General features: G+C 44.6%; 1 protein-coding gene and 1 pseudogene across 1 annotated transcript in view; both read right to left on the reverse strand.

Annotated features, from left to right (window-relative positions):
- The window catches only part of LOC136454618 (uncharacterized), a 33,984-nt gene extending 15,290 nt beyond the window's left edge, over positions 1 to 18,694 (reverse strand). The window contains exon 1 of the mRNA XM_066454985.1: positions 18,549 to 18,694. Coding sequence (XP_066311082.1) covers positions 18,549 to 18,694 — 146 coding nt within the window. The remainder of the gene's footprint in view (positions 1 to 18,548) is intronic.
- A 1,566-nt stretch (positions 18,695 to 20,260) lies between these two features.
- Positions 20,261 to 21,411, reverse strand: part of LOC136454619 (importin subunit alpha-1b-like) — a 110,088-nt pseudogene continuing 108,937 nt past the window's right edge.

Genomic DNA, 21,411 nt, shown 5'->3' on the forward strand with positions numbered 1-21,411 from the left:
TGAGCTGCCCTCATGGCCACGAACTCCTGGTTTTCAATCAAAGATAGGGATGACTCCTCGTCCACGAAGGTCGCCTGAGACTTGCTTGCGGTTTTCTTCTTTCCCATGAACTGGCGGAAGCAAAAAAAGGCGCTAAGGGAGATGAAGCTAGAATGATGGTGCTCGGGTGATGGCGACAATGATGGTGGCGGATTTTTGAGAACTAGGGTTTAAAGGCAAGAGCTGGGTAACAAAGGAAAGGAAGATAAAATGTCTTTAAATAGATTTCACAGTAATACAAACGGCCCATAAGGCCCGTTAAAGCACAGTGTGGGAACGCAACGGTCCATTTACCGACACAGCTAAAACGACGGAGGGCACGAATCCTCACAACGGTAAAAACCAACGGGCAGATTTCAGACTTATCCGTCCAACGCCACGGTAGGATTATCAGATCGATACAAGAACGACCCGTCAAACCAAGAAGAAAGAAAGAAGAAAGAAAGGGCTACCTCATGAGGAACAAAAGAACCCGGTTATGTAAGAAAGAACTCGGTAGTCTCATGAACGACAGGGATCACAATAGAGAAGTCAAAGACAACTTAGAAGACAAGATTCGTTACATTACAAGCGACTTCAAAAATAGAAGATTACAAATCTTACAAGACCCAACGAACTCAGCACCATGAAAAGCAAAGTAGCAAAGAGGAACACGGACATGACTAGGCTCTGGAACGACTACGTGTCCCAAATTGCTACTCAGAAGGACAAACCGCCATCAGTTACACTGTTTTCTTCAAAGGACGAACGCAGTGCATCCAAGGCGGAAATCGACAGCACGGCAGGGCAACATGGAGCATAGAAGACCGACAGGCATCTGTCTACCCAAGACCGATGTGATGCTGGATATGGTGTTGATCTGCACCGGACGGTCTCAAGACAGGCGACGAGGATCAACCCAGAACTGCCGGATGAAGGAACGAAGCCCACATCACAAGACTTCCTCCAACTACCACCACGTACATCCTGGCACAATGCTATTGCGGGATCAGCCTACCTCTAATCCCTATCACAAGACTTCCTCCATCTACGACAAGACACACAGAAAGTACAAAACATGCCCGGGGGCTGCTCTACTTCACAAACTACCATGTTCATGACCACCAAGGTTTCAACAGAATATCCAATGAATGAAAACAAGCACTCAGGGACAGTATTTATAGACCAAAGGATCGGCGCACATGGACTAGGAGCACCAACGAAATAGGCTTAACAAAGGACATAGTGAAAAGACAGGACACAATAATGGACGACTCAGGCGAGAGGAAGCGGTACTCGAAGACGGGCATATTCGGAAGAATATACCAGCACAGTACAACCTGTGAATAAAAGGCATTTACACTCAACCACCATCATACAACTACATCTAACAACAGCAAAACTATCAAAGAATACGCCAAAACCACGCATCCGAGTTCTTCCTGAACAAAACAACACGGATATACGCTCGGGGGCTTGGACGGCATCATAGCTTAAACAACACTGAGCTAGGGAGCTCGGCCTTAATTTTCACCTATTCCCAGAGACTCGGAACCAAAGACAAAAGACCAAGAATACAAGAAACTCAAGACTACAACGACGACACATCAAGACTCTTCATCCGACTTCTTTTCTAAAAAGAAGAACTCGGAGAAAGCACGGGGCCTACACTCAGTGAGTGCACTTTTTTGACATAAGCTCGGAGGCCACTTACCGCAAAACTACTCGGATGATGACGTAATCCAAGTCTCGAGGACTACTTCAGAATACAAAATTTTCAAACAACATAAAGAATCAAGACCCTCCAACTTTTTGTCCCAAATAGCAAGAGGCTCGGGGGCTACACTCAGTGAGTGCACTTTTCCTTCAAAAAAGCGCACGTCACCAATAGGCTTCCTCAACGCAGACCACTTCAAGACATTACGGCAAAAAGAACCCGGAACAAGCCATGTTCGGGCGAGTTCTTTTTGATAAAATTTCAACGAACAATCAAGGCAACTTCAAGACAAGATCCTCCAGCTCCTCGTTCCAAATAGCAAGAGGCTCGGGGGCTACAACCAGAGGGATGCACTTTTTCTTCAAAAGCACTCACCACCCAAAGATCCCAAGAAGCGCTACAAGGTTTCACTCCAGAAAACGCTCGGATGATATTTTGTTCCTACTCAACAAGACCAGAAGGAGCAGAGCGAGATTTTCAGAGCTCAACCATGAAGTGCTCGGGGGCTTGTCGATGCGGGACCCACAAGATACCCCGCAGGGTAGAAAAAAGATCTAGTCCAACTAGGATTCTTCCCATATAATCATAGTAGTAGAACTATTAGGTAATCCTACTAGGAAATCTCATTATAAACTGACTAGGACTCTGGCCTCCTGACTATATAAAGGAGGGCAGGGCTCCTGAGAGAGAGGACAATGGTACAACACAACACATTACAATCAATCCAACGCAAAGGCTAACGCCGACTGGACATAAGGTTATTACTCGATCTACGATCAAGGGCCTGAACCAGTATAAATCGACTGTCTCTTGCGTTAACCATCGAGTTCAGCATACGCCGAAGCCCGAACATACTGCCTCGGGTACCCCCGTGGCAGGCTATCGGTGGTGAAACATCGACAGAGACTCACAGCTTCCACCTACCTTTCGGGGAGATGACAGTCATGCTCCAGGACTGTAAGAAGATGCTAGGCCTAAGGATTCATGGCAACCCAGTCATCAGGCAGTGCAGGTCAGAGGGCTAGAGAGCACGAGTGGAGGCCTTCCTTGGGCGTGAGCTTGGCGAGCAAGTGGCTCGCATTTCTGGAGTTCCCATCTCCTAGCTACGGGAAGAGTTCGCACAGTGCCTCGAGGAGGCAGATGAGGAGACAGTTGGGTACTATTGTAGGGCATGGATCCTACACCTATTTGCCTGCGTTCTCTTCCCCGACGCCACGGGTGACAGTGCGTCCTAGATGTGGATCCACTGCCTTAGTGACTGGGACCAAGCGGGTCACTACAGCTAGGGCTCTACAGTCTTATGTTTTCTATATCGACAGTTGTGCGAGGGGGTGTCATCGGTCTTCATCCAACCTGTCACTTGGTGGATGCGTGTACCTGTTACAGCTGTGGATATGGGCTCGTCTTCTAGTTGGCCATCCTGAGGTCTTGGCTCGTCGTGAGTGGTTCCAAGGTCAGCCTCCAAGACGGCAGCCAACGTGGGTGTACCTTTGGGACCAGGCCATGGTTCCGTACGCAAGGTTAGACCGGGCATACATTGAGTTCACCAACGAGCTAGACACGCTGACGGCGTCTAGTGTAAGTAAATTTTATTTCCCATGCTGGATTGAAAAGGATTAGTATACCATCTAACATCTTGTTTGCACATGTTGCAGGTGGAGTGGGAGTCGTATGGTGGAGAGGACGCACTTCCTTTTCAGCTGAGCAACGTTTATGGGGCCGACGACGACTTCTATAGGATGAGGTGCCCTCTAATCTACTTCTATGCTATCGAGTTCCACCTGCCAGATAGGGCTGCACGCCAATTTGGAGTGAGACAGCTTTGGCCTACGGCTCTGTTCTCGACTGGCATTGACTTACACAAGTAAGTGTTTTGATATTTCAAATGTCTCATGATGATGGTCTATTTTTATTAATATGGTGACATGTACATGGATTCAAGTAATGATGACATACATGCAGGTTGGATCGTCAGAGGAACAAGAAGATTTTTGACTGGGGGAGGCACCACCAGTCCTTCATTGAGGAATGGGAGGAGATGCACGACAACGTGGACGACAACAACAAGCCGCACATGAACCGTGAGTTCAGGCAGTACCAAGCTTAGTACCAGCATGCGACACATTGCAGGCTAAGGGTATAGTGGACCGAAGCTGACTACACCGACATCGAGTCCTCTGATGATGATGACACGGCGTACGACAAGTTGACTCATGTAGGATGGCAGGTGGAGGTAGGACCGATCTTGGACAGAGTGGTAAGCCAATTGCCTTATTTTTGTACGTTAAGTTGCATAACAATACATTAGGCATTCTTGGACCGACATTAGGAGTTATCTATTATAGTTAGTGCCACCTTCGAGCCGTATCACCCTTATAATACGTTAGGTTCTTGCACAAAAGAAAACAAAACCTATTGCTATCTTTTCAGAAGTATTATTACTGAGAACTTTGTTGCAGGGCAATACACTCAAATGCTCAGTTGAAGAGATCGAGCGCGTTCGGCCGAGAGTCAATGACGACTACATACTTGGCTTCCTGGACGTAAGATTAAAAATATTCTTTTAAACATATCATTAATATGTTTGATTCTTTTAGTTAACATAGTTTTATACAACAGAGGCTGTCACGTCGTCGACGCCATGCGGCTAGTCGTTGTGGTTGCAAGACAGACACGATGCAAGACGTGTACGTTCCTTCCGCAGGCAGAGGAGGCTTGGGTTCCTCTAGTCAAGCAGCTACAGGGGACGGGGATGAGGACGAGGATGACGACATGGACAAGAGGCATGAGGAGCTTGGCCCCTCTCAGCTCCATGACGCTCCCTCGACTCATCCTACACCGCCTCTAGGCACTAGGCGACGTCGTCTGCATGACCCTTACACTCCAAGTACGAGCGCTCTCGGTCACAAGGGTAAGGGCAAGAGTAGGAGGCAGTGAGGGATGTGGTAGTTGTTAGTATGCACTATTATGGATTTTGTATTTACTTTTCTGTAACTATTTGAGACTGTATGGACATTGTGGACTATTTGGACTGCGCAGGACATATTATGTTGGTTGTGATGTTCGTTGTGGTTGCATTTTGCTCCTTGGATGATTAAATATTTGGAATATATAATGATGTATCTGTTTGTGACTGTGGATGCTCCTAAAACAAGGGAAGCTCTTGTGAAATTTTTCCATGAAACAATAATCATGCTACACTGCTAAAAAGGCACAAATGTAGTACACAGATTAACTATAAATTTATTAGAAAGTGTATAATCCAAACATATCGTACTTACGCTTTGTAGATGAATATAGGGTTACCAAGCAACAGTGAACAATTCTATGCTTTTTAGATAATAAAAATAGACTTTTTAGATACAGGGACAGTAGCGATTTATCACATCACTGACATAGTACTGGCATGCAAGGAAGTACAACTCCACTCTATCTCCACCATCCATCTTATGACTGTTTGATCCAAGGGCTTAGGTGAAAAGGCACACGGATCACTGACATGGCACACTGAGAGGCCTCCATTCCTTCTCTCAACCTATAAATAACCACTCACTCCCTCTCATTCACACACACAACAAGGAAGAAGAACACTCCTCAGTATTTTCTTTCGTTGCAGTACCAATGTCTAAAGGGTTGTCCAGAGGGAGAGGAAAGGGGAAGGGAACTACCTGGGGGTGGGAGGGTCCTCTTGGTCCCGATTTCTTTAAGGAAGCTCTTTATGAGAGGTTCCAAGTTGAGAGCAAAAGTGATTTCACCAAAGAGGCACCACTGAGAGGATACGATGAAAGGAAAGAAGAGTGGCCAAAATACATGCATGGTGAGGACTACCTAGTGTAGATGTTCACTGAGGGAATAGATGGAGGTCATCGTTTCTTCAAATGCCCGCGAGCATGGATAAATGCTATTACTATTTGTTTCTTCAATATGTTTCTCTTGTATATAACTTACACGACATACTTATTGTAGTCTTCCTTGGCCGAAGAAAACTATGGGTTTAGTAGGTGGGTCGATCCTCAACCTATTTATCCACATGCGGAGTACATCTACTACCTACAGGACCGTATCTTCGATCTAGAAATGGAAGTTAGCAGCGGTTACAAGGACGACGGACAAGACGACAACAACAATGGTGCTGATTCATAGGAGGCACTCTGCAATGATCCATATTGCACCTGCCCTAACCACAATAACAAGGGGCCTCCCTCGTCACCCCTGCCACCATCACCATCAACAATGGGAGGCTACTATGGAGAAGGTGCAACACAATTTGCTATGTGGCCACACTACTAGGATGACTTTATCTTTTTCACATACCACATCGATGTGTTTATTGTTTGGTTTAATTACCTAAGGAATGTTAGGTTTAGTCGAAGGAAACTCTGTACCCAGGTTCGGTACATGTAGTCACATGCCATTTCATGTGTTTCGTGTGTTGATTTATATAATGCCGTACATCATTAGGTTTTTTTGCAGTAAGTGTTCACATTTCAATATGTTCGTATCATTAAGCAGAATATTAAGACCATAAATAATGAAAACAACCACATAATGAAAAGTTCAATACTATGCCACATTACACAGCATATTAATACTAGAAGTACGTGCCGATAGTAGACACAGGGGCAAATGCACTTCCAAATCCTCAGTCTGAAATGTACTGAGTAAGCAACTCATCATCCGAGTACTAGTCCTCTACCACAACCCTATTGCTATGGCTAGGCTCACCTACGTTGCTCTGACCTGCCTGTCGCCTATAGTAAGTGGCCTCCGCTTCATCTACGGCCTGAGTGAAGAACACATCATCATCCTCCTCCGCCTATAAGCCCGCTTCTGCTAGAGCGAAGAGCTGGCTCAGTCTGCCAGTGTCGTCCTTAGCCTCCTTCGCCTTCATGCCCGCCTCTGCTAGAGCGATGAGCTTGCTCAGTCTACTAGTGTCGTCCTCAGCCTTCTACGCCTGCATGCCCACCTCTGCTAGAGCTATGAGCTCACTCAGTCTACCAGTGTTGCCCTCATCCTCGTCCCCCTCATCAGACAACACAATCGGTGATTGAACGGTGTGACCAGCTCGCGATCTATGCTCATCTAACTTCTCCTCATACCTTGCATAAGCCACCTTTGTGGCATGTTCCTCGCTGCAACTAATCCCTTCATGTATAAAATGCAATCAGTTAGCAACATGATTATATTACATTTAAAATCAGGCAACGAAAAAAGGCTTTCAAGCACTCACTAGCACATAATGTAGCAACATGCTCGTTCAAGACCTGCATCTATACTCTTGTCTCCTCCCTTGCCTCATTCCTTGCCCTCTCCTCCTCTAACGTCATCCGCCTCTCCAATCCCTATTTGTTAAGCCCAACATCGATTGGGTTACAAATACCATGCTGTCTAGCAAACTCACACATCTTTTCTTTGTGATGTTTAATGAATAGGTTGACATAGTCAGGTCCATATCCCCTCTTCCGTGCAATTAGTTGCCTCTTCTTTAGTTCATCCAAGAACTTAGCTTGACCATCATAACATTCCCACCTGCATTTCCTAGTGCTCTGTTCAAAAGAAATATTATATCATATATGTCTTAGCAAAAGAAACAAAATACGATTTCATATTTACCACAAAAATAACGAACCTCATCATACTCAATCATATGGCCGCAATAATGGCCTATTCCAAGCTCCGAAGGGACTAGGCCATAGTTGAATTTAACACCACATTCTCACATGACAGGAGGTGCTTTGTAGATTACCCTTTCTTTCTTCTTTTCCTTAACCCTCTGTGGTTCTTCCAGCCATTGGTTCTTAGGACCATACAACCATTCCTTGAAATGACACTTCACCATTGAAAACACCTAAATAATAAGACATTAGTACATGAACACACATAGCTCAAGATTTGAACACATACACTTTGCACTTACTTCATGCTTGTTTGGACACACAAACTCCAACGTATTCTTAGGGTTTATCATAGCTCGATCTCCGCAATCGCACAGAGGAGGTTCCTCGAGTCGTCTAACTGCGGCTAGGTGCTTCTCCTTAGCCGTCATTGGTGGAGGGTTAGGGGGGTGGAACCCACCGCTTGAAGTGCTCACATGGATGTCTCCCTCTAAACCAATCGTTGAAAAGGAGGTACCTAAAATCAAACTTGTCTGCACCGCCGATCCACTGAAAGAAAAAGCACCTCTCATGGTCCTACACAACGAGATTCCAACAAAATATTAGTAGCATACTTACACAAGTAAAAAAGGATAGTGAAAACAATTTCTTACAATAAAACGACTCCATATGTAGAAGCAACGCGCCGCTGTGTCTGGATGTTTCGATTGAAAAACATGGGCCAGAAACCACAGTCACAGTTAGGGACAGGGAGGTCAGGAGGGACGAGGGCATCTTTGCTAGACGCGTCGGGGTCTAATTCTCGAGGACGACCCCGTTTTCGCTAAAACTCCTCCCGAAACATTTCTTGCATCTAACAAAACGGATGTAATTTAACAAACATAAATCAAAACATCATAAATAAATGTCAATGAGAACCATAACTACAATACAACCAATTTCGTTCTAAGAACCAAAAGCAGTTAATATTAAACCCTAAACCTAGAGTTTCCTATTTGATGGACAACAATGAACCAATAACATAACTATATGCGCCTAGGTTTGCTAGCTTTTTCCACACCTTGGCATCATCCTACGGTTGTATAATACATATATTGAGGGATAGAATGAAACCCTAAGTGATGACGATTATTACGTTCAAAAATCCGACTAATATATACCGAATCGATGCGAAAAAAAAACTAGGAGGGGAGAGAGGATACCTTGCTCTCGAAGATCTACGGATCAAATCAAGGTTTTCAAGGTCCAATATATCGATTCATGAAGTGGGGAGAGAAAAAGCCCGAGAGGGAGGAGAAAGAAGAGGAAGAACGCTCGGGCAGGAAGGTTGGGCCGGGGTTAAATGGCAGGGAGCTCGGCGCCAGTCACTCTGGCGCCGAGCTTGGTGCCAAGATCTACGACGCCGAGCTCGGCGCCAGAGTGACTAGTGCCGAGTTCCCTGCCATGTCATCCACCGAGCAGGACCTCGGTGCTAGGGACGCTGGCGCCGAGACGTGTTAGCTCGGCGCCAGCATCAGTGGCGCCGAGCTAAGGGTCCATTTTCTGAATTCTTTCCGCCAGGAGTCTATTTGTGAGAAACTTTTAAAAAAATGAGTAAATTGTAAAAAATTCGGCAACACTGATCGCACGCAATATGCCAACGCGAGTCGGGCTCCAGAGAAACGGAAATAAATTTCGTTTCTCCTAGGCCTGGCTACAGGTTGCTTTGAGCAGCGTACGGGGCGGGCTGTAATGGAGGTCCAAACAAACAAACAGACTGGGTTGCATCCTCTGGGCTCAATAGCTCATCCGGACTAGGCAAACAAATGCCCCCCTAGTTTTCCTTTTTTTTTTCTTTTTCTTCTTTTTTGTCTGACTGGGTTTGAAAGCAGGACTAGGACCTCAAAACTGCTCCCTTCGTTTTTAAATTATTAGATATTTTGACTTTTCAAAATATTTTTTTTACTATATATCTAATTATAATGTATATCTGGTTACATAAAGTTGCGTAACTAAAAAAGTCAAAACGTCTTATAATTTATAATGGAGAGAATAGTTAATAGTTCACTCATCATCAGTCAGGCTGTTCGATACCTTGAGCATGAAAAAAAATATTGGAGCACTGTTTATACTAAGCTTATCTCATTTATTTATAGCCCTGCATTACTGTCACCAACATCTCACTTTCATAGGCATCCAGTGACTGAAACAAAGAGTGAACTCTTAACTTGAAAAGTTTTGCCACTATTATTAAGTTAGTCAAGTTCAGTTTTTTTTCCAACAACGGCAAAGCTGGATTTCATTACTTAAAAGCAAAGAAATTACATAGTCAAGTTTAGCTTGATTTCAAAATTTTCCATAACAAAGATAAACCCCCCAACTATAAGCGATTCCGCCTCCATTCAACTTTCCGAATTGAACTTGTCTAATTTTCTTCTTTGAACACAAACCTTTCAACTAAGAAGAAAATCCATCCATAGAAAAATGAGAGGATTTAAGGACATACCAAACATGTGGGCTTTGCCCGACAGCCACAATGTTAAGAAGCATTGTGGGGGAATATTTCAGTTTATTTTTATGGGTATCTGACTTTTTTTAACATCTCTTTCAATGGTGATATTTTTCAATGTAAGGCTAGCGGCTGCTGTTTCATTCGATGAAGATAAGATAATGTTTCAGAGATAAGGTCCTTAGAGCTAAGGTGCTAAGCACTAATAGTTCAGGTACGTTAAAGCCACATCAATTCTAAGTTCCTTTAGACTGACGGCGTGTTCGTTGACTGGTTTGGACTGGCTGGTGCTGGTTTGTTGTGAGAGGAAAACACTGTTGGCTGGTTGAATAAGCCTGGCTGAAACCAACCAGCGAACAGGGTGTGAAAAGGAAAACACCACATTTATCGATATAACCACTTTTTGAGCATAATCGATATAACCACTTCTATTATTTTGATTTGCTGCAAAATCCACACTTTCAATGTAACCTCGAAACAAGGTTGAAACTGGACGCCACCGCTTAATCCGTGTTTCACTTCAGTGATAGTACAATACAAAACTTAAATTTGAGGAACTAGCTTTGTGTTTACCGATGGAACAAAAAAAAAAGTTAAAAAGGAGAAGAAGAGCCTTCATTTGCCTTTCCCTTTTTGTTGCGGCTAGTGATACCCTTCATATATCACAGTGGATACAGTAACCAGAAAGTACAGGAGCAAACAGAGGGTGCAGTCCACTCAGGGCAACCATTGTGCAGGCTAGCCTCACAATAAAGTGTTAGCCTCACAATAAATGTTCTATTCGGCTTACCCCATATTCTATTTGTTTGGCTTTTTTTTTTAGCCAGAACAGTATTTTTCTCTCACAACAATTTAGTCGGAACAGTATTTTTCAGCTAGTTTCAGCCAAGTTTCAGACCAGCGAACGCGGCAAAGCGACAGGCCACATAGGTAAATGAGTTTTGGAACCACCAATCTCACATCGCCAGCTAGTCTTGTTACATCATATTCACGTCACAAGTTCTGTACGTTTACAGGTTTGGTTCCAGCTTTAGCATGTTTCTTTTTCAAGCATGGTCTGCTTTTTAGCCACGGCGTGTTCTTAGCAGTAGCTTTAAGCTTGTCAGAACAAGCCTATAATCAGCATGTTCGCTTGTTGGTTTCAGTCAGCCCAAACCAACCAGCCAACAGTATTTTTCTCTCACAACAAACCAGCACCCGTCAGCCCAAACCAGCCCAGAAACCAACCAGCGAACAGGGCGAATACCTCTGCAAGCTCCTATGCCGCCCTCCCAAGCCGAGTTGGACAACGATTGCAAAGGTGAGGGCCTACCAGGAACGCAGAAATTTCGTAGGAATCGTAAAAGAATTTCGCATGAATCATTTTAATTTCATAGGGAAAACGTAGGAGCAAAAAATATTTCCCGCATTCTAAATAAACCGTCAATTCTGGGAAGGCCTCAGGCTCAGGCAGCCGTGGCCGGTAAAGCCACCGAGAAGAAAAGAGGATGAGAGAAACGTGACGTCACGGCTTACTGGTCAGCACAGAGGCTTGGGGCTTACGCTATCACGAACTAGTAGTTTTCATAACCTACCTAGACGATCGTGATCTCATTTTATATAACAAAAAGATGCTGATCTATTTTTTATGGTGTCACGGTGGTTTGGTGCTCTCATTAGTTGATTTTGTAGGACACTGCTTTAACCTGCTTGTAACAGTTTCGTAAACAAATGGGGAATGGAACGATTGAATAATAAAATACAAAAGATAAAAAGGGTGCCTTATTAAACATATAAAAGGAGTTTTGGAGCAACAACTTGCTTCCTAAATTCTAAATCGTTATTATTCTCGCTAATTCAAGGTTTTGGTCAATCCGATAACTTTTTGTCAATCTTCCATGAGAAACACGAGACCCCGTGTACCAATCTCGCCGTCCACTAGGGCGGCCTTCTTCACTTCCGCATCAGCATGTACTATTTAGTCAACTCCCAGCAGTACTATGTTTTTTTTTTAACGCAGCAGTACTCTGTTTGGTTGCTCCATGGAAACCACTAGCATGAGTATCTCTTCCAACACACCATGACATATTCCCTTTGCTTTTCAGCACATATTCTTCTTGTTACAGAAGGGCCAAATTGCAAAGCATATATACGGGCTTGTTTGGCATAGCTCTTTATTTGTCAAACACTTATTTCCAAAATAGTTTCATTTATGAAGTTATTTTTTTCTCCCTCTCACAAAGACATGAATTGAAATGAAGCTGAAAAAAATAGCTTATCGTACCTCTCTCCCTCATTTCTCTCCCCCATTCATATATGAAGTTGTTGGTGAAGCTGTTTTGCCAAACAGTTTTTTCAAAACAGTTCAGCTTCATCTAGAAAGTTGCTCATGAAACTGTTTCCTAAAAAAACAGTTTTACTAGTGAAGTTGAGCCATGCCAAACACAGCCCTATGTGTTATCCTGTTAATTATTGCCAGGTGTACTTACTTTTTGTATACATGGGATCTAACCGTGCTTGTTTAGTTCCCAACCAAATTTTCAAAAAAGTGCTACAGTAGTTATCACATCGAATCTTGCGATACGTGCATGGAGCATTAAATGTAGACGAAAAAACTAATTACCCCGTTGAAAATTCCGAGACGAACGTTTTAAGCCTAATTAGTCCATGATTAAACACCAATTACCAAATAAAAACGAAAGTGCTACAGTAACAAAATTCCCAAAATTCGCGAACTAAACACGCACTAAATGAGGGTGGGAACTGGGACAGCTGCTGCCTGCAACAAAATCTGCACAGCAGTATCTTCTTGGTGAAAACAAATCCACCAGGGGGGAAGGAAAGACGCGGACACATCCACACACAGTCCTTCCCAAGAACGGATCAACCGAAGAGCCCTCGGCCAAGAGATTTGACACGGCAGCCGAATCCAGAGGATAAGTGGATAGCCATCATCATCCATTAAGACGAGAAGCTTAACCAACAAACTGAACAAAGGCTACGGCTACACCCTCCTCCATAGGACCACCACCAGGTCCACACCACCCACATCTCTTTTTTTTTTTTTTTTTTGAAACGGAACACCACCCACGTCTCTCAGGTGTATAAATAATGACATGTTGAGAAGAAGCTCTTCTCATTAATAATGAATATAAGCAGAGCCGTTTGTACTTTGACGAAAAGCAGAGCAACACCACTGCATGCAACTGCACTGTACTACAGCACCCCAGCTGTCAGCCACCCGGGCCGTCAATCATCCGAGCGCGGGTTGCAGGAGTTTTTTTTTTTCAAAGGCTCTGTTTACTTCCTATTTTATCGAATGTTTGGACATGTATGAAGTATTAAATATAAACTAAAAAATAACTAATTACACAGTTTGCGACTAATTTACGAGACGAATCTTTTAAGCCTAATTAGTCCATAATTTGATAATGTAGTGCAACAGTAACATATGTGCTAATGACGGGTTAATTAGATTTAGATTCGTCCCGTAGATTACTGATGGATTCTATAATTTGTTTTTTAATGTGACACCTCATGTGACACCTCAAAACTTTACGTCCTAGATTTAAACGAGGTCTAAATTCTGGTGATGATTGGGCGGAGAGAAAGGGAATGAGAGATGCAGGCAAATGATGGGCACTACCGTACCAAACGCCAGTAGGGGTAGGCCAAGACAGGCAAATAACATCCTGGACTTGGAGAGCATGATGATTAGCACCAGTACAGCATTAAGAATCTTCCCAAAACACCAAGGATAGCCCCATGATTGGGATCGCGCTGGCAACATGCATCTCGTTCTTCCGATCCATTCACAAGGCGACTTCGATTCGGCTATGGTTGCTTGGCTTATCAGCCATAAATTTTCAACGAAGTAATAGTATTTTTCTCTCACAATAAATCAGCGAACAATATTTTTTAGCTTATCTTTTCAGCAAAGCGAACATTGTCCGACGACCGGTGACAATCAGAATCAGCTTTGGGTGCAATTAACAGCGATAAAAGCGTCGGAGAAAGGGGCCATCACTCTGCAACGCCTCAGACACCCTTACATAGAAAGACAAAAGATCAGACCATGGCCCCGTTCGCTTAGAGGAATTCTGAAGAAATATGTGAAAGAAAAACATTGTTCCGGATGAAAAAAGAAGCAGATTAAGCCGAATTTAAGGGCACACGAACGGACCCCATGTTTAGCATACCAGGTTATGCTTTGCGTCATGAACTACGTCGCTCTTAACTTGCAGCCAGGACATGAATATATGTGCACTTTTCATCAATCTAGTATGAGATGGTTCCATGAGACTCAAATAATTCTAGACTAGATACCTTAAGTTAGAGCATGATTTTAAGAAAAAACAAATCTAAAACCGAGTTCACAGCTTATGATTAACTCTAATTTTATGATTTTTAATTTCTCAAAAAAAATATTTATTCAATTTAGTCCGATTGGCTGGCTAACATGGCGCCACGTAGGGTAAAACCACCATCCAAAACATCCACCATGCAAGTTCAATAGGTTTCAAAAGTGATTTTTTTATTTTAATACTTTTTATAAACTATTTTTAAATCTAACACTGTTTTTTTTTTTCAAAACTAACACTTTTGGTCGCGCCTATTGCCATGGCGCGGTGAACGCATGTGCCGCGCCATGCATGGTGGCGCGGCGAGAGGGGTGACGTGGCGACGACCGGTGACGTGGCAGGGTCTACCGCGCCACCGATCTTGGCGCGGCACTGACGCGCCATAGCCCACGGCGCGGCAGGCCCAGGTAAATATCGCACACGAGCCGCCGCCCCTGCTCGCCTGGCCGCCCGCCTTGCCTGCCCGCCTCGCCGCGCGCCCGCCGCGCCTGCCGCCCGCAAGCCACCCGCCGCGCCGGCCGCGCCACGAACACCGGCGCGTCACGGCCGCTCGCCGCCCGCACGCCACCACGACGACTCCCGCATGACCACGACGACGACGCACCCCAACAGCGAGTAAGATTGATTAAAGTCCTAATTAAGTGCTAATTTTCGGTTTAGGTGTTCCTGTAATTAGGTTAATTAAGATCTTGTCTAAGTATAAGTTCTAACAATTGATATCTGAGAAGTCGCTTAGCCTAATTCTTGAACCCTAAGACCCTAATTAGTGTTTGGTTAAGATCTAAATAGCCTCGGATTTGTCTGATTCAAAGTTCTTTAAGCTAAATTAGAATATAGGGTTTCGCTTAAGCACCGAGAAGGAGGGGAGTCGAATCAACTTCAACACTAAGCCCTAGTGTTTGCCCAAATCCGAACCCTAAGAATGCAAATTACCCAAATCCGGTAACAATGCTTAACCCAAAGATCAGTAAGACACTTTTCACTTACCTTAAGAACTAAGATGGTGCCGTCGAGCTCCTTCATGAGTTCACCGGTTTGCCACAAAAGGGAGCCACGCCGCCGCCCTACTATGTGCGCGCGTGGTCGCCGCGCCACGAACGCCCACTGCGCCACGGACGCCCGCAGGCATAGAAGACGAGGGCAGCAGGTCCATACATAGAAGTTGCTTATTTTTTCTAGTGAAGTTGTTTAATATGTCTGTTAATGTTACTTTGAATATATACATGTGCTTTCATATTGTGTTCGTATTGTATAACAAGTAGTTCAAATTTTGCAATGCTACATAATGTTAATTTGAATATTGTTAATTTAAATATTTTAAACCCTTTGTTTATCAATTTGTAATAGGATGGCCTGTCTCACACAACACCAGTTGTACCCCCTTCTTGAGGTGGAGTACGATGAGCCGCACCGAGCACACTTCTTGACTAACACCAACACAGAGGTGCCCTTGCCTTCTTTGAGGCCCCGCACGCACACCAGGGGCGCACCAGTGGGACGAGCGTTACGTGACGTACATATGGCATGCCGGCTTCCCTTGAGCTTGTCCGTGTGGTCAACTACGGTCTTCCGCCCCTTGACCCAGCACTACTTACTGCAGCTTGTAGACATGTGCGAGTACCTTCATTGTACATAAACATTCTTATAATAAATTTGAGGTAACTAACAGTCGTTCGATTCTTATAACAGGTGGAGGCCTGAGACCCACTGTTCCACCTACCTTGCGGCGAGATGACATTGACCATGCAGGACATGAATGCTATCTTTGACCTTCGGTTGGGGGACTTCTAGTGACTGGTATAGTTGACAAACAATCACTAGAGAGAGCTGGTGGCTCAGTTCACTGGCTTTCTTTCACCGAACGATGAGGTTTCCAAGAAAATAAGTGAGCAATTCAAGCCTATTTAATACTTGCATTGCTTTCCTGCAGCCATCGGGTCTTATTTTCTTTGGTGAATTTTAGAAAAAGTTCCAATGTTTCATCGTCGTGGATCACAGAGCGCTTTGATTACTTGGACCCACAGGCTGATGATGCTCAGATCGGCAGGTTCGCTAGAGTGTGGCTCTGGCACTTCCTTGGTGCTTCCTATTCCCAGACACCCTCAGGCAACACCATCAGCTGGATCTTTCTTGACATACTACGCCAGCCGTAGGATAACATAGCGGCGTACAGCTGGGGCAGCGTAGTTCTCTGGCATGGACGTATCGACAGCTATGCGTTGCCTGCTGTCGCACCTCAGGGTTCAACCTTGGGGGTTGCTCCTACCTACTCTAGGTTTGGTATTGGGAACAATGGCCCATTGAGAGGCCCCTTGTTACTGGTTTACTAGTAAGTACTTCGGTTCACTATATTTTTCGAGGCAGTTACATATGATGAAATTATTAATGGCTAATTCATTATCGTGTTCAATACAGTATTGGAACGGCAGGATACACTCACAACAACTCTGTATATCTAGACGCAAGCAGAGTTAGTTAGAGGGAATGCGAGGCATAAGTACAGGGAGTACACAGACTATCTCGATGTCCTGACACAGCACCAGGTTACGCTTTCTTTACTATCATACATGTGTTTTGTTCGATGTATACTATATCACAACCTAACTCAATTACGAAATGTTCAGGTGCATTGGTGTCCTTGGGATGCTCCGGAGCTCCAGTACTATCTGAGTCCTGTCACTAGGGATGAGTCAGACGAGTATCGCTGCAACGTCCCTAAGAATTTGCTCCGGAGCTCCAATACTATCTGAGTTCTTCCACATGGTTGAGATTCACTTGCCCATCAGGGTTTGTAGGCAGTTTGAAAGAATGACAGGCTACCCACCACCGCTTTACTCCATCAACTAAGAATTGCACGAGTGTGTTATTGATTAATAACAAAGCTATAATTCAGAGGTGTGTATGGTACAACTAACAATCGTTTTGTTGTAGGTATGACCACAGGAAGAGGTACAAGACCAAGGATTGGTGCATGACACACAACGCGTACATCCAGTTGTGGTAGAACAGGGACTGGTAGCTGGTCGATGCGGTTCCCCCACATGATCAGCACACCTTTGGCGAGTACCTACGGTGGCTTCATAGGTCTACGAGGACACATATCAAGCCCCCGTACACTGAGGAGGCAATTGACGAGGACGACAAGGAAGATGTGATCGAAGATGTGTATGACATTGCCACTAGGGACGACACATAACTACAGAGAGCCCCGCTTCAAAGATACGTGGTAAGATACTCGAATGGTACAATTTGTTATCCATTTGGTATTAAGTATGTGTACTAAAACTGTCCAACATTTCTGTACCCAGGCGACACAATTGTCAAGGATGTCCAACGAAGCAGCGTTTCGGCTTCACGAGTCTAGAGGGCAGGGGTCAGGCGTTCTCGAGGCTTTTGTGGAGGTAAACATAAACTTGTTTGTTCCGAAAATGTTTCTTTAGTGTATACGCATTTGGGAAATACACTAACTTTAACGTCTATTTATGCAGAAGGTGAAGCGGAGCTGCAGGAAGCTAGCTCAGAAGTTGAGCTGCATGGACACTCCTTGGGTGGAACCTGATTACCCAGTGTGGTCGGGTGGCACGTCTTCTAGCTCTTTGAGGACACCAGTCGGCTCTTCTCAGCCGGTGACAGGTGCCGCTTTCGCAGTACGTACACCACCACATCATAGCACTGGGAAGGACCCTACAAACGAGGACGACGATGATGACGCCCCTAGGCTTCCGCGTACAGCACCACCAGTGGGACGATTGGCAGCAGGATGATATCGACATGTCTCAGCTCGGTGGTGCCCTGCTTGGTACCCAAGGAGCCTCATAGGTAGTAACAAAGGTAGTTTCTTTAAATACGTAGGCTCTATAAACTAACGATCATAAATATTATAAGTAATCGTGCATATCATATACTTGCAGAGTACGAGCCATACGCACCGGCAACGCGACCACACCGATGTTGGCTACACTCCGAATGTGTTGCCTACAAATTCGAAGAGACAGAGGCGTTCGAGGGATCCTTACACTCCAGGAAATTAGTTGGTTATGTCGAACTTATGTCGAACAAATATTATCGTCCGAAACTTGCAGACTCATGAACCAATAAAAATGTTATGTGGCAACTTGTCAACTTGCGCACGAACTCTATTTATTTGCTTTATATTTGTTTTAATGCATCGCGGCAGCACTGTCGGCGAGATTAACTAGCAACTAGTTCGGGAACCGGCAGTCCCGGCGTATCTCGCCGCCGGTGGCCGGCGTCTTGACCCCGATCATCCCGAGCTTGGTCATCGCCGCCACGAAATCGCCGAAGAAGGTACCCTGGTTGGACGCGTAGTAGTCGACCGTGCTGCGCGACCTCATGTCGGAGTTGAGCACCTGGTCGGAGCCAGGAGGCCCTTGCCAACCTGTAGGTTTCGGTACAAGGCGTTGTCGAAGCCCACCGGCGAGGGGTCGAGGAAGGCGAAGGCATTGGGGTCGGAGCTGCAGGTGCCGTTCAGCTGCGACGCGAAGCCGGGGTCCATGGTCGCGTCGCTGCCGATCCTCACTGACAACAGCTCCCGTTCAATTGCAATAGAGGCTGGTCTTCTGTCTGCATTCAGGTCCTGCCGTGCCGTGGCACTTGACGCGTCAGTGCCGCGCCAAGATCGGTGGCGCGGCAGACCCTGCCACGTCACCGATCAGCGTCCCGGTCGTCGCCACGTCACCCCTCTCGCCGCGTCACCATGCATGGCGCGACACAGACGTTTCGCGGCGCTATGGCAATAGACGTGGCCAAAAGTGTTAGTTTTGAAAAAAAAATTAAACAGTGTTAGATTTAAAATTAGTTTATAAAAAGTGTTAAAAATACAATTTTTTTTGGAAAAGTCAACCGAGGTTGGTTTTCAATTAAGGAAGACGAATCAAACTTCAAGCAAAGTTGGAGCTTAAAAGACCTTCTCCCTTACGTTAAAAAAAAAAACTTCTCCCAAATACATTTGTCAAGAGAAATAAAATGGGAGCAACCATATTTGGGCCGTGCTGGGCTGGACCTATGTACAATTGGCGGCAGGCGAACCAGGCCATACCGGCCGGCTAGCTGCCAATACATAACCGTATACGGGTGCAATAGGAGTACAATTTACCGATACATAGACGTATACGAATGCAATAGGAGTACAATTAAGCTGGAGCTCCGGCTCTAGCTTGCTACACTGTATCAAGAAAGTAGCAAGAAACTGTTGTACGCATCTCGCTTCTATTTGGCGCAGTGAGCAAGGAGCCAGAGCCGAATGAAGCCAGACCTAATATGCCCATAAAGTTACAAGGCCCGTTCGGTTTACCCCATATCCAATTTGTTCAGCTTGTTTTTCAGTCGGAATAGTGTTTTTCTCTCTCAACAATTTAGCTGGAACAGTATTTTTCAGTCAGTTTCAGCCAAGATTCAGCAAGCCGAACGGACCAATATTTTTAGCAAAAGAACAGTCCACGCTTTGCAGTAACAAACTAATAACAATAACTAGGGTAGAAAACCACTAGGATGCTTATATACCATAACGTTTTACAGTACTGCATAGAGATGACCTGATGAAAGCCAACCACCTATTATTCTTTCACCTCAACAGATAACAACGAAACCACATTTGACAAGGAGAGGTGAAAAGCAAGAAGAGTTTACTCCGACAACGCAAGCAACATGATCAACGCCAGGCATGGTTGCAGTATTCACTTCTTCAGATAGAGAATTACGGACCACAAGAATCAACCACAGGACAGAAGATAGAGACAGCATGGTGCAAAATAGCTGCGCAGCCCGTTGACCAATATTCGGACGACCCTGGTACTGCTTTTGTAAGGACTGACCAGTGACCACGAGTCCACGACGACTGCCTCAGATGAGGACGACAGGACCCAACCACGAATGCAACATGAACCCTCTCCCCTCGTGGTGAGAAGGGCCAATCCAAATAGCCAGTGCCCACATTTTACCTTCCAAATGAACGCTGAGAAGCTGTTCCACATAGTAACAAAGCATCACATGATCTGAATTGCAAACTTACCAAGACAAGCATGTCATCCAATTTGAGCAACCAGTGAAGACAAGCATACCTTCAGCCAAATTTGAAAACCCCTGGTGGAACAGAGACCTGCTGGTTACTATTGTGGATGCCAGTCTGGGGTGCATTCCCTTCTGAGGGCATGACATCATCTTCTACAACCCACAACGTCTCCAGCAAGTGAGCCGCCATCTGATATACCGTGTCATTGTCATTGTTCAGGAGGTCCTCAATCTTGTCCAAACCATCAGCATCTTCAATCATCTGTGCATACATGTTGACATCGCAAGCCCCTGAGTCCTTCTCTTGCTCCCCAACCTTCAAGATATTCCCAAGGCCCTCCAAACAGACTGTCAATACTCTAGTGTCAGAATGACCAAGGATATCACAAAAGGCGTAAATGCAACCCTGGCTTACAAGGTACCTAGCAAACAAATGATATGTTAGTAAAAGATTGGTGCTTGTGCTTGCATAAGAGCACAGAAGCACAAAAACAAAGAAGATCAGCTAGCATACTTTATCTGATCATGTGTTCCACCACATGAGGCATTACTAATTGCCCAAGCCGCCTCATTGCTGACAACAAACTCAGCAGTACGCACCAAATGGACCAAAGGAGCAATTATGTTCGCATCAATCACAGCCTAGAACATGAGTACAAGTTACTTCAGTAAAATATGATCAGTAAACAAGGGACAAAATGAATTTAAGATGTCCCCCCATCAATAATACATGGTGGCTTCCCAACAAATGTGAAATTTCACAATACAAAGTATACCACTATTTATAGCTTTATATGCTTCAACCCTATCAATTTGCTACATAGAAATGTTCATTGAGGTTTACAAACCTGAATCTGCTCCTTGTTTCCAGCTGTGATGTTGGAGATTGTCTAGCAAGCTTGTTTTTTGACGCTTTTGATTTGATTTGTTATCAAAAGATTTAAAAGATATGGAAGTGCTTGATGATCAACTATACGCTGAAGCAAGGGAAAAGAAGCATTAGTAACATGAACGTGCATAAAAAAGAATATTAATCAAGGGAAATACAAAAATCTAAAACAAAAAGGGGAAAAAAATCAGCAGAAGTGCATAGATTGGCATAACACAAGACACTTTAGAAGAATGCACTACCAAAAATATGATGAATCAAACTGAGAGGTATGTAATGAATCAGTTTACTCTGTTCTAATAGACTAATAGACT

Source organism: Miscanthus floridulus, chromosome 5 (assembly GCF_019320115.1).
Source record: "Miscanthus floridulus cultivar M001 chromosome 5, ASM1932011v1, whole genome shotgun sequence".
Classification (NCBI taxonomy): Eukaryota; Viridiplantae; Streptophyta; class Magnoliopsida; order Poales; family Poaceae; genus Miscanthus; species Miscanthus floridulus.